Here is a 14,557-nt window from a genome sequence, read left to right as displayed (position 1 = left end):
ATTGAGTCCCATAGGTACAGAGAGAATCCAGTCCAAAGACAAAGGGGTTTGGAGAATATGCTACCCAAAACAAAGGGGGCCGAGGAGGGAGTTTAGGACCAGGAAGAGTTGGTGGGGTCCAGAGTCTGGGTATAGTGTCAATAGATGGGGCACATATACACACATACACACACACACACACACACACACAAGATTGGTTTTGGGAGTCAATGCTACACTTGGCCGTGTGCTATTGTGGACTATGAATTGATTGGTTTCGGTGACATTGGGATGTGTTTAGACTTGGGTGCCCTTATCTACAGTATCAGATGGAGGACAGAGCCAAACATTCTGTATCAGACTGGTTTATCCAGAAGAAGCAAAACCGTAAAAAGAGAGAGAGAGAGAGAGACAGGTTTCACAGTTTTTTTTTGGAATTGATACAGTGGCTTATCTTAGTCTCTGGGGAACAAACTTAACTCAAACCAAAGAAAAGCAGACTGTCAACAGTTTTAGTCTCAGGTCTCGAAAAAACTAAGGTTTTTCTGCAGCTTTGCCAAATAGGGTTATTTGTGAGTTTAAAATCTCCAATAAAGCTTTAGCTCTGTCCTCCATACCCTGTTCTCCCTCACTCTCACACGTACCCTACTTAGCGTGGTTGATTGACACACGCAGTGGTATGTAAGCCCTCAGTCTGTCCCCATACACACACACACACACACAGAGAGAGAGAGAGAGAGAGAGAGAGAGTGGGGGGGGGGTTCCTGATAGTGTCCCCATCCTTCCTCTCTTCCTCATCCTCTTCCTCATCCTCTTCTCCAGTTATCTCATCTTACCACAGCTGCCTCCCCGTGTATGTCGGGGGTGCAGAAGGAACCTGCAGAGGGAGAGATAGAAAAGACAGCCAATCAATCCACACACCTTCATACACACACACACACACACACACACACACACACACACACACACACAAATGCATGCACACAGACAATCACACATAAATACATGCATGCAGACACACACACACACACACACTCACACTCACACACACACACATTCCAATCAGCAGGTAGCATCCCCTCTATCACCCTTTTTCATGTTCTCTCTCTCTCTCTCTCTCTCTCTCTCTCTCTCTCTCTCTCTCTCTCTCTCTCTCTCTCTCTCTCTCTCTCTCTCTCTCTCTCTCTCTCTCTCTCTCTCTCTCTCGCTCTGTCTGTCTACCCCCCCCCCCCCCTATCCTTTCAACTGCTAATCCTGGTCTTTTATCCAGGAGAAAGCACCATTTCAGCAGGATACCCTGCTTTCCATGCTAAACACTAAGCACATTCAGATAACCATTCTAATGTGGGTGTCAGGACTTAGAGCACAGACCGGGAGGCAGGTTGGTTCGCAGAGGAACATTCCCAGAGCGTTACCAGAGCGTTGGTGCAACGTTCCTGGCTGGGTGGCTCCAGTTTAGCTGTGCCTAACGGGCAGGGTTTATTTATAGCGGGGGTGATTGGAAGGGAGTCACCTGCACCAGCGAGAGTACCCCATCTATCCTGGGACAATACAGGGCCTGACAGGCCTGGGGACAGAGCAGCATTACTCTCTCTCTCACACACACACACACACACACACACACAACCAGACGAGAGATGGTGCATCAGCCCATTAACTCACATACAGAGAGATAGAGAGAGGCAATCACTCTCTCTCTCTCTCTCTCTCTCTCTCTCTCTCTCTCTCTCTGTCTCTGTCTCTCTCACACACACAATACTGTACATACATGCAGACACAGTACAGAATGTGTGATGTATTTTCTATGAATTGATGCTTTTCATAAAGGGAGCGTGTGAGTGGGTGTGTGTGCGCGTGTGTGGTGCCCTAACCACTCCCTCCCCTCAGCATCACGGTACTGTATGAGGGTGTGAATGGAGGGTGAGAGGAGAGTGATGGGTGTGTACCTGTGAGTGTGCTGGTGTACTCACCGCTCCCCCATTCAATATCATGGTCATCTCAGTGGGCTGGTACACGTTACTGCGGAAGGGGGCGCTGGGTCGAGCCGCTGTGTTGCCATTATGGTGCCCACCACTCCTCAAGCCTGGGGGTGGGGGGGGGGGGGGGGGGGGTGAGAGAGAGAGGAATGAGATTACTCACCTTTCAAACACACACACACACACACACACACACACACATACACATACACACACCTCACACACATTCAAAATCATTCGAAAAAAATCGGTAATCCTGCTCAGCTGCACCTCAGAGTGACTGTTCTCCTCTAACATGTATTTTTAGCTCAATATGGTAATAACACAGAGCCAGAATGGCCTACATTCTACCCACGCTACCAACCGATAAGACATACGGACGTGTATTGGATGGAAACCCTTGCAGCGGTGCTGTGGCTGGCGTACTCTACCTGCAGCGTTCTCATCAAAGGCGTAGCCCTGGTTCTCAACAAACTGCCTGTGGGAGAGAGGGATCTCCTCGTCGAAGCTGGTCTCCCTCATGCGCGACGGCGCCTGGGAGGTGTCGAAGTAGTCCGGGGCGGAGGGCTGCGGTGGGGGCCTCAGGCAGGAGTGGGCTTCCGGGACGGCGTGGAACAGCAGCAGCAGCCAACCCTGCGCCACCAGGGCGATGGCCAGCGCCGGGTCGTCCCAGTCCGGAGACCTCCCCAGCCAGGCGTTAACGAAGAGATAGAAGCCCACCCAGGCCACCCAGAGAAACAGGGACAGCAAGCAGGACGCCAGCAGCCACAGGGCGTTGCAGCGCCACTGTCGGGTCTTCCCACACAGGGCGAAGGAGGCGGCCCCCAGCGCGGCCAGGAGCAGGGCCAGCACGTAGCTGCAGGCCAGGGAGAAGTCCAGGGGGAGGTACTGGCAGGCGGCGCGGCCCTCCCTCAGCACCGTCAGCAGCAGCCACTCGGCAGCGATGATCCCCTGGACGGCGCTCAGGCCCAGGGCCAGGCCCGTCAGAGCACAGCCCCCCGGGCTCCGGCGCTCGCGGCCCAGCCTCCTCAGCCTCACGCCCTGCACCAGCAGGCATGAGAAGCACAGGGCGAAGAGGAGGCCCCAGAGGGCGCGCCGGAGGAGACACAGCTGCTCGTCCTGCTCGATGAGGTAGGCGAAGCTCAGGCCGAACAGGCCCAGGATGCCCAGGAGCAGGAGAAGGATGGGGCCCACGCCGCTGCGTTTCTCCGCCTCGCTGACGTGGCGTAGTCGGCAGAGCAGCACCAGGCCCAGCATCACGGAGGCCAGGGCGCCACTGGCCGCCACCGCCTCCACCGCCACGCCCCACACCGAGTCCAGGTCGCAGAGCAGGGTGTAGGGGCGCTCCAGGCCCCAGCCGCAGCCGCGGGGCACCGTGGCGGAGTCGTCCTCAGGGTCCTGGCTGCTGGCACGCTGGGCCACAGACAGGAGGACGAGGAGCAGGAGGACCGGAGAGAACACCATCTCTGAGAGAGGGGGAGAGACAGAGAGAGAGACAGCAGGGGGAGAGCATGGGGGGAGAGAGAGAACAGGGAGAGAGGGATAGGAGGGGAAGAGGAAGGAGGAAAGGGAGAGAGAGAGTGTGAGTCATTTCTGGTACAAAATGTTTGAAATGAAACATTACTATGAGTCGTGTACAGTGCTGTGACAACCAGGCGCACATCCTGCATCCCCAGCGACAGGAGCAGCGTGATTCTCTCCTTCCATCCTCTAGAAGGTCAGAGTTCAACCGTTTCCCTTGTTTGCTACTGACACCATGATGTCACACAAAGCCAAGTGGCTCCACGACCAAAAGTCAGAGACTAGCAGACATCGTCTGATGTCTACTGTATAGGCTCCATTACACACACACACACACACACACACACACACACACACACACACACACACACACACCTTTTTTACACTCTCTCACATTACAGTATTAATTCAGGCAACACACACACACACACACACACACACACACACACACACATAATATTACTTACAGTGCCTTTAGAAAGTATTCAGACCCCCTACACTTTTTCCACATTTTGTTGTGTTATAGACTCAATTTAAAATGGATTAAATTAAAAGAATTTGCCATCAATCCACACACAATACCCCAGAGTGACAAAGTGAAAACATGTTTTTTGAAATTTCAGTACATTTATTAAAATTGAAATACAGAAATACCTCATGTACATAAGTATTCACTTTGCTATGACACTCAAATTAGCTAAAATGCAAAAATGTAATCAACAAATCACTCAATAAGTTGAATTAAGTCCATCTTAATGCAAACATAATAGTTCATGTAATTTTGGAATTAATATCTTTGTTTTTATAGGGTCTCTGATTTGCATAGGAATCAATTACACACTGTGTAGATGAGGAATGTCATAGCAAAGGGTCTGAATACTTATGTACATGAGGTATTTCTGTATTTAAATTTTAATAAATGTACTGACATTTCTAAAAACCTGTTTTCACTTTGTCATTCTGGGGTTTTGTGTGTGGATTGATGACAAATTCTTTTAATTTAATCTATTTTAAATTGAGTCTATAACACAACAAAATGTGGAAAAAGTGAAGGGGTCTGAATACTTTCCGAAGGCACTGTATTATTGAATTGTTGTTGCTGCTGTTGTTGAGCATGGAGCAAGATCCCAAAACATTTCACTTTGTCAATTACAACTGTATGCAATATAAGTGACAAATAAAATTTGATTTGACACACACACACACACACACACACACACACACACACACACACACACACACACACACACACACACACACACACACACACACACACACACACACACACACACACACACACACACACACACACACACACACAAATAAGGCGATTCAGAGATCCATGGCATGAAGCTGGGAGCCAGAGGTTGGAAATGTGCTTTTTACTACTGAAAACAGTGAATTTACTACATCAGACTCCATAGAGAGTCCTTGTCAGAGGAAACCCCGCTGACTGTAGAAGCGGAGGCGGGAGGGGATGAAGGATCATGCATATTTTTATGAAACAACAGTGGGAGAAAAGGAGTTCACTTGTAAAAACAACCCTGCTGACTCTCAGCTAGCAAGGGCAGCTTATTTAGGTGAGAGACAATGCATAATACAAATACACTCAGACTCACTGTCTAAAAACACACACACATATACGCGCACATGCACACTCGCGCACGCTCACACACACAAACACAAACACACACAAACATTTAAAGTGAAGAGCTTTAGAAAAACATTGGCAGCAGCGGTACTAAGAAAATCAATACTGCCACACGGTCTGTGTCTTTTATTCATCACATCTCCCAGTCCTGACACACACACACACACGCACACACGCACGCACACACGCACGCACGCACACACGCACACGCGCACACGCACACACACTTCCTAACAGCGATGTTCACTGTCTGTCTTTAAACCTGTCAAGCCACAAGAACAATCGCAGTAATGTTTCAAAGCACAAACACACACACACACACACACACACACACACACCAACCTATTTGAGCAAGCCTAGTTACAGTCAACAACAACTGTCCCTCTCCAACACAACTCACGTCAATGGCTCTTCACACACATACTTTCCTAGCTGGCTCACACAGGCTTACAGAGACCACTGCATTGAACCATCATGTGACTCTCTAATACTGTATACAACAAGCACACAAACATCTAACTGTCCTCCATAACACTTTAAATGGGTTTGACCCATGGAGGGGTGGGGGGTAGGGTGGGGGGGAGCTTCTAAGGAAACTCTAAGACTAACTCTCTGATTATCTTTCGAGCTTGACCAGGAGATCTGCTGGGGTCCGGAGCTACAGAAATAGACTGTAACATAATATTTGCGTACCACATAAAAGAGACTAGATCCTCACATACCCTCAGGGCAGAGTGGCACCAGGCCACCAGGGGATAAAACGGTGTTTAAGACTAGGAGGAGATGCAGGGCGAAGGTTCAGCCATGTCCTCCAGCCTACTACAGCTCAGATGGGACACAGTGGAAACTGTGGAGCTGGCCAAAGTAGGGCAAAGTTGCCTCTTGATGGGCCAGTTTTATGTTTCTTTGCCCTGACTGGTGACAACATTTATTTGGAAAGGGTGGGTTAATCCTAGATCTGTCCCTAGGGGAAATTTCACCCCAATTGGTCTATTTCGCCAGGCATGTTTCAAACCGAGGTCGAATGTGTGAAGGAGAGGAGGAGCCGGTCAAATCCAGGGCTCAAAGCCCAGAGAGGTCACAGGGGTCAGGGGCGAGAGGTCAAGCCTGGACACCAGAGAAACAGGCAGAAAACTTGGAAAAAAAATAAAAAAAATAAAATAAAATAAAAAGTTATCTGAAGTCAAATGTCTGCAGGGGACAGGCTCAATTTAAACTAGAGTGTATCATTTAATTTAATGTCATCCTAATCGAGCAAATATGTCTACAGTACTTTATGTTTATGTTGATTAAATCAGTCTGGGTCCACCATTAGCAATCCTCTGAGCAAACAACATAACAAACAACACATCCCATCTCCCATTCAAGGCTGTTAGAAAACAACAACTCATGGACATGGACTTTGATTTGTTACTCAACCCTGAGTGACTGGGGGCAGGCCACCGTTGCAGATCATTCTTTAGATCAAAGAGTAAGACTAGTAGGCTCAAGGGAAGAGGAAGTAGAGTAGGCTTACAGACAGACAGACAGACGTCTCCAGAATCGTTCCAGTTATTTGTCACGCAGCCTTTGATGTGCCTGCCTTGTGCTTTCGCATGTTAGTTTAGCATTTTTTAACATACTGTAAAGGGTTGTTTACGCCTTGAGATCTAATATGCAAGTTTGCTTGGGGCCCAGAAGGTGTGTGTGTGCGCGTGTGCGCGTGTGCGCGTGTGTGTGTGCTTGTGTGTGTGTGTGTGTGCGTGTTTGTATGTGTGCGTGTGTGCTTGTGTGTGTGTGTGTGTGCAGGTGTGCACATGCATGTGCTCAGTTGTTTAAATCACATAACCCTCAGGGAATTAACAACCCTGAATCCCTTCCTACGGCCCCCATTACTTCAACTCATCCTCATCATTTTCTCTCTCTCTCTCTCCTTTCCTTCTCTTTTCTCCTTAAACCTCAAACTCTCTCTTCTCCCCTCCCATTGTGCTGCAACAGCAAAGAGCCGCTGGTTATTATTGCGTTACATTTACATCAATCAGCGCTTCCAGAAGGATGAGTCACCTAAACACAGAGCTAGCTCTCCTCACACACACACACACACACACACACACACACACACACACACAGCTCTGGGTGCCATGTTGTGTTCTGGCAGTGCCCCTGATAACCATGGTTACGCCCCAGCTCTGAAAGACAGGAGCAGAACAGGGGAGGGAGGAGGAGAGCGGAGGACAGAGGGGGCTCACTCATCCTCACAGAAGCATGCAGACTCTTTCTCTCCCTCTCAGACAGAGACTGCAACACACTTAGCAGCAGAGCACACTTAAAAACGCTCAGGTAGAGAGTACGATCCAGTTGGTGATGGCAATGTTTCACCATACTCACTCCAGGTTTCACACACTAGTCATTCTCACACTTAGTCACTCGATCTCTGTCTCATTAAGTCAGTCAGTCAGTCAGGCAGTCACTTAAGCACAGATGGCTGCAGTGCACACCGGCTTCCGTTCTGAGTAGGGGACTGTCAGACTGAGGATCTTCTGAAGGACTGTGGAACATGTACACAGAGTACTGCCAGTGACCACCATGCAACAGACATATACACACACTCCCTCTCAGTCACACACACACACACACACACACACACACACACGCTCTCTCTCTGTCTGTGTCTGTCTCTCTCTCTCTCTCATATATGAATGAGTCATGTGAATGGAGAGGAGGGAGAGCCTCCTGGCTTTTCACTGAAGCAGAGAACCTGCTGGTGTCTTATCCTCTCTGTCTCTGTCTCTGTCTCTCTCTCTGTCTCTCTCTCTATTTAAATCTATTCATTTAGAATTCGATCGAGAATTCGATCTCCCCCTCCCCTGCAGGAGCAGTCTCATCTCTCTCTGCCATATTTGAAGATGTGCTGTGAAAGATGTGCCTCACCCCCAACCCCCCCTCCCCAATAGCGCTCTCCTCCACCCACTACCCAATCACAAGCCCTTCCCTTTACACCACATGCCTCCTCTCTCTACCCCCCCCCCCCCCCCCATACTCTCTATCCTTTTCTCTCCCCTCTCTCAACCCCCCCCCCCCCCCTCATTCTTTCTCTCTCTCCCTCTCCCTTTTTGTTTCTTCTTATGTAACGGGGGCGGGGGGGGATCCAGCTCTTGCCTGTTCTGCTGCATGGCTGCTGTTGCTGAGGCATCCTCCTCCTCCTCCTCCTCCTCCTCCGACGAGGCAGGCGGGAGACCAGTGCAGCTGCTGAGAGATCCAGCTCTCACCCTCACCTCTGACTGCACACTCCCAATACCAATGGACTATGCACCATTTACAGACACATACACACACACTACACATTGGTACCCCCTATATACCACTGATAAGCTCATTGTGAATCATGTTCTATTGTGCTGTATTGTAGTGTTTCTCCCCGTCTTCAATAGGGTAGTATGTAGTGCTCCGGATCACGCTGTACCGAAAACGTATTCCACCAACCTTGTCGTCGTGGCAATAAAGGGATTTTTTTTTTTTTTTTTTATCTTGTAGAATCGCTTTCGGCTCTACAACAGTGTGTGTGTTACCACATCGACGGATAACTGCAATTGCTCACCATTACAACCATCAGTCACTCCCTCAGCAGTCATAAAGGGTGAAATCTACAGAGCGGGGCCATCCTGTACAATTACCATCCTCTACAATTATCATAGATAGTAGAAAACCAGATGCCGCGTAATTACCATAATGATAATTGGGTAGATAATTACATTCTGACTAGCATCTCTTTCTCCCTCTCTCTTTCTATCTCCCAGCCTCACTCTTTTGGTTGACAGTTCATGACTCAGTGAGAGTTGATTGTGTGTGTGTGTGTGTGTGTGTGTGTGTGTGTGGTTATGTATAAGTATGTGTACAATGTTCCAGATGTGGAGACAGACAGACGCTGCGGTCAGAAGGTCACTTCCAGGAGACAGGAACAAGCTGTTCTAACATCTGCCTGTTCTAGTGGTGCCACGATGACTACAAAAGGCTTTGGATAGAGGTTGTCCCTGATCGCCGATACAGGCTCAGGTATTGGATCTCGTCCGGCTAATAGTTATATTAGGAGTAGGGTCATCTGATCCTACTTTTGTCTTTTCTTTTGTGGTAACTTCGATCTCAACCTCCCTCCGAAATATCTGCCATCTTGGGTGAGACCAATGGCTAAGGGGTAGGGGAAAGGGGTGGATGAAGAGATTCCAGGAAGAGATGGAGAGATCAGAGAAGTATGAAGGTCAAGGGTAAGATTCTCGTGGTGTTGTATCTCTCTCTCTCTCTCTCTCTTCAGGGGGGGGGCTTGGACTAGGCTAGCAGCAATACGTCATCTGACCTCTTTTCTTCCCTCCTTCTCACAGTGAGGACACATGTTGTGCCCGCTACAGTGATGTCACCCATCTCCCACAGCTGTGAGTGACAGACAAATAGACAGCACTAGAGATGGACAGAGAGAGAGAGAGAGAGAGAGAGAGAGAGAGAGAAAGAGACAAAGAGTGAAAGAGGGGGCAGGGAGAAAGAGAGGAATTTAGAGAGAGAGAGATTGAATGGAATGATTGAAAGAGAGTCAGGCCCATTCAGTGTGCTCCCGGAGGTCTGGTTTGAGACAGAGCGACAGTGCTGCTATTCCCCAAGCCTCTCCTCTAGTCTCCAGGCATGCATCCCTGGCCGGGGTAATTAGGCCTCATTAACATGTGACTGGGCTCACAGCGTGACCATATGCTAATTGACTTGGCAATTAACAGTCAGAATAATCTCCCCCCCTCCCCCATCCTCCTTTCTCAGCACTGATGAGGTATGAGGATAGAGAAATGTCGCCGTTGTTGTCCCACCACAAAAAAAAACATCCACTCACTGAACACTTTATTAGGAACACCTGTACACACCTTCTCATGGTGGAGGTGATGTAATGGTGTGGGGAATGTTTTCTTGGCACACTTTGGGCCCGTTAATACCAATCAATCATTGCTTGAATGCCACAGCCTATTTGAGTATTATTGCTGACCATGTGCATCCCTTCATGGCCACAATTTACCCATCTTCTAATGGCTACTTCCAGCATGATAAGGCACCATGTCACAAAGCAAAAGTTGTCTCAAACTGGTGTCATGAACGTGACAATGAGTTCAGTGTTCTTCAGTGGCCTTCTCAGTCACCGGATCTGAATCCAATAGAACACCTTTGGGATGTGGTAGAACAGGAAATTCACAGCTTGAAAGTGCACCTGAAAAAAAATCAGGAATTGTGTGATGCAATCACAATGTCTTCATAGACCAGAATTTCAAAGGAATGTTTCCAACATCTTGTGGAATCAATACCACGAAGAACTGAGGCTGTTTTGAGAGCAAAGGGAGGCATTTAGTATAGTGTTCCTAATAAACTGTTCAGTGAGTGTATATATTAATAAAAAAATAAAAACAGGTCATTCAGGCTGGGTCTCTTGTGTTCTACTTCCATGTGATTACAGCAGGATGTGTGGTGGAAGTAGGTTTGAGCGTGGAGGCAAGATCTAAGGTCTTTTGTGTCATGCTGCTGCCCCGAGCACACACAGAGGAAGTCCAAACGTTCAAGTACATATGAAGTACACACGCACGCGTGCAACACATGTACACATGTACACACACACACACACACACACACACACACACACACACACACACACACACACACACACTTAGCTGAAACATACGTGCATGACAAAAAACAAGCACGCATTCACACACACACACACACACACACACACACACACACACACTTACACACACAGTACACATGGTTGCAAAAAGGCCTGAGGGGACAACATCACATCTCCCATGAGGATTGAATTAGTAGATCAGTATTACATGAAAACCTGGACCTTAGAGTAAACAACTTCCCTCTGAGCTGCTTCTATTGATTTAGAATAGAACACGGAACCCACTCAAAGAGACCCATGGGCTTTCTGATTGACCCCGACAGGCGCAATTATCAACACACAGCACCAGAACCTGAGAAAGACCATGCTGGTAGACCACACAACCTTGGCTCTGAGCATGAATCTGTAGAACAGGATTCTTCATCTTTGTTTGAGATTAAAAAGGTCCTTCTTTTAGGTGTGATACTCCAGCAATCAGCTAATCATGAGTACACTTACCAGTGTAGGAGAGAGAACCCATCTCCAGTCAGGACCCTGTGCAAGTTGCAAGCCAAAGGTTTTTTTTAGTGATGGTCTTGTGCTTAACTGACCAAGGCCCAATTTAAGCAAATACCGATTTAGAGAATGTTCTTTTTCAGGCTTCTGTCCCCCCCTTAACAATACTGACCACATGGGAGGGTCCCCAGGGGATTCCAGAAGGGATTGTTTGTTTGAGGGACTATGACCAATGCCATTGTTAGCAGGGTGGGGGGTGATCTCAAATCCTAAATAAAGAGTATCATCTCACCTTGGAGATCACAGATGGAGAGTAGGAGGGGTCCAATGATGTGAACAATGATCCATGGATGTCATTGGAAATGTTTATTCACACAACATCTCAAAATGGTGTTTTCAAATGAAACCACAATTCACATTCGCTTTGGCATAACATGGAGAAGAAAAGCAGAGGAATTAACAAGAGATGCTATACCTACAAGTCAATGGCATATTCTAGCCTTTACTGAAGGTTAGATGTTGATGTGATGACATGACAGGGGGTCTTTTCCCAAACGACTCTAGAGGTCAAGGCCACGCGCCAAGCACAGCGCGTAAACTTATATTCCCCCCCAACAACAGGGTCTCTCAACAACGTGCCCTTTCGGCTCCAGCAAATACCAGACCCCCGGGCGAGCTTACATATTTAAACCCCGCATCTGGCGCGACGACATCACCACTCTCACAGGACTGTCAACGGTGCAACTTCCACCTCAGCGATGAAGAGCCCTGAAATAGCCAGTCCGGTTTAATCACAGACATAGGTGATGAATTCAAACCATCTGTGGTATCGTGCTAAATGGCCATGCCATATAATTACCTCACGCTCACAAACCTTGCGCACCAATCGACCCATTTCTCTCCCTCTCTCATCGATCAATACTCGGGGGGTGGGGGGGGATCGGGCAACTTACCTTGAGCGATGGAAACAAATCCGATGGAAACGATTGAAGAATGCACGTGTCACGTGTTTTATAAGGTGATGTTGGAAAATGTCACATTTCGGAATGAACCCCTCCTGCTGGGTTTGCGTTTACACTCTCCATCCACGTTCCCACGGCGGCGGATCAACTGTGCGCACCGACAGAATTATTAAACACGTTCCCGATTATGAATCGGACGAAGAAGCCCTATATCTACCCCTCTCGTCGCCTTCTTGTGTAGGTTTCGGGTTGGCAAGCCAGAGGGACACGCACTTAATGGCAGAATTGGGTTATTTGCCCTTTCTCTTAAATCCTTTGTTCAGCGGTGCGTTTCCTCAACGAATCCCCCTTTGTCATGAATAAAAGAGGAATAATCTAAATAAATAAAAGTCATGCAAGCAGCATCGAAATTCCCGGTGTTCACAAATTGTCGTGCGCTAAATCCAGCCGGATCCCTGGTACCGCGCTGTTACGCCGCTGAGTGCCCGGGTCGAGGCTCACTTCTCCCCGCTGCACATCTCCCGACTGACTGCATCACCCGCGTATGACAGCTCGGCGCTCCGCATAACATGCGTAATGTTAATCCCCCTTTGCACAGACACAGAACATGACAGCTCTACGGAGCAACCACAGTCCAGTGACTCCGCTTCGTCCTCCCCTTCTCTCGAGTCCGCTTCTCTGTATTCCCCTCCTAGAAATTGGTGCCCGAGGGTTCTGCTGTCAATTCGTTTCTAGGGGAGCTCATCCATATACGGTTCACCCCAATCTGTCTATTGTCCTGGGGATTCTGGGTGCGTTGTTTCACGCTCAATACAAAATGCGCTCTACATGGATTAAAACTCAAACGATAATCCGGGAATCATCTACAGCTCTAGTTATGAAGTTGTTTTGAAGTCCTATATCTGTTTAGTTGGAGCTATGAGAAAAACGATGTGTTGTGATGCTTGTTTATCCTTCTGCTTGAACACGCGCGTCCTCAGCTGTTTGATTCGATCTATTCAGGGAGGCGTGCTTTGAGTGACGGAGGTCCCTCCCCCTGCTAGCCTTGCGCAGCCTAATGTGAGAGCGGTGGCTCGGGGGGTGATTTGTAGCAATGTTTTTCCCCTGTAGCACTGCCTGAAACTGTATTCAACTTCGAATATTGTCTCAGATCTCACGCAAGCAGGGTAGCCTATCGCTTTGGAGGACCGATATGAGTGACAGCCACATTGATTACCCGTGCGTAATCCTGACAATCACGGTGTCTGTCAATATCCACATGCCACTACGCAGATAGAGAAAACCTCCTTTGTCTATGTATGGAGCCGCGTCTGCTCTAATCATAGGTTCTAATGTTCTCATGGGATTGTAAATAATCTGAGATTTGGGTATTAGTCTACACTTTGGCTCCTCTAGCCGCCCTGATAATGGCACCGGGCCAAATCCACCCCAGCTTCTAGGTAATGGAGATAATGATAGCCCTTAATACAGTGACATATACAGTATACCACACACACACACACACACAGTCTTTCTTTCTTGCAGATTGAGGTGACAGTAGTATGGCCTCATTGTGATAATGAGGCAGCCATGCTCATTACTTACTTACATACATACACACACACATATGCAGATTGAGGTGAGTATTGTGGGCTCAGGGTTCTCAAGAGGCGATCATAGGGGGAGACAGCTGACGACAGGGGATTAATTTGACAGGTGCGGGCTGTTAGAGTGACAGGAGGGGGGAGGAGGATGGGGGAGGTGCAGGGCGATAGGGGGAGAGTTTCACCCCCGAGACAGACAGGGGCTCACTGCTGAGGAGGTAAGGAGTCCTCTAAGATTACCGCCAGCCAAACCTCAGTCATTCCATCCCCTACTTTCACTCTTATTATATTCATTATCATCACCCGTTTCTGCTACAAGGTTACAATAGTCTCCAGCCCAGAGTTACACGTCCCTATGGTTTGTGACTTGCATTAAATATGTACCATCCTCTCTGCTGGGTGAGCGTTTGTGTGTATCTGCGAGCCTATTTCTTTGTACTGGCCTAACATGCTTATCAAGGGCAGGTTCGCAACAATATAAACAAAGACACACACACACACGTACACACAGCCGGCGCAAAACGGACGCAGGTCCAAACACAGGCGTATTGGCAATTTGTGGCAGCGGTAACAGGTGAAATTACCACAGTGCTGGAGCACTGTCTCACCGGCGCTCAGGTGGATGGATTATCGGTAATAAAGGTGTGTTCATGACAATAAGCAGATCAAGTGCCATCAGTTGTGCCGACTGGCCAAATTCTGGCCAATAATAATAATTTACGCCGTTAAAATATAGCCCTGAGTCATACAGACGCCTAAGC

The 14,557-nt window shown here is 48.3% G+C and overlaps 1 protein-coding gene across 1 annotated transcript; it reads right to left on the bottom strand.

Annotated features, from left to right (window-relative positions):
* Positions 1 to 811: 811 nt before the first annotated feature.
* gprc5ba (G protein-coupled receptor, class C, group 5, member Ba) lies at positions 812 to 12,249 on the bottom strand (the record flags this gene model as incomplete). The annotated part of the gene is made up of 4 exons (XM_083677322.1): positions 12,205 to 12,249; positions 2,387 to 3,421; positions 1,950 to 2,062; positions 812 to 856 (listed from the first exon to the last, which is right to left on the bottom strand). Exons 2-4 carry the CDS (start codon positions 3,417 to 3,419, stop codon positions 812 to 814), a joined length of 1,191 nt encoding a protein of 396 aa, XP_083533448.1. The 5' UTR covers positions 3,420 to 3,421; positions 12,205 to 12,249.
* Positions 12,250 to 14,557: the final 2,308 nt, after the last annotated feature.

The sequence above is a fragment of the Argentina silus genome, assembly GCF_951799395.1.
Source record: "Argentina silus genome assembly, chromosome: 9".
NCBI lineage: Eukaryota > Metazoa > Chordata > Actinopteri > Argentiniformes > Argentinidae > Argentina > Argentina silus.
Note: the sequence above shows the minus strand (reverse complement) of the source record. Positions and strands in the feature narration are given on the sequence as shown.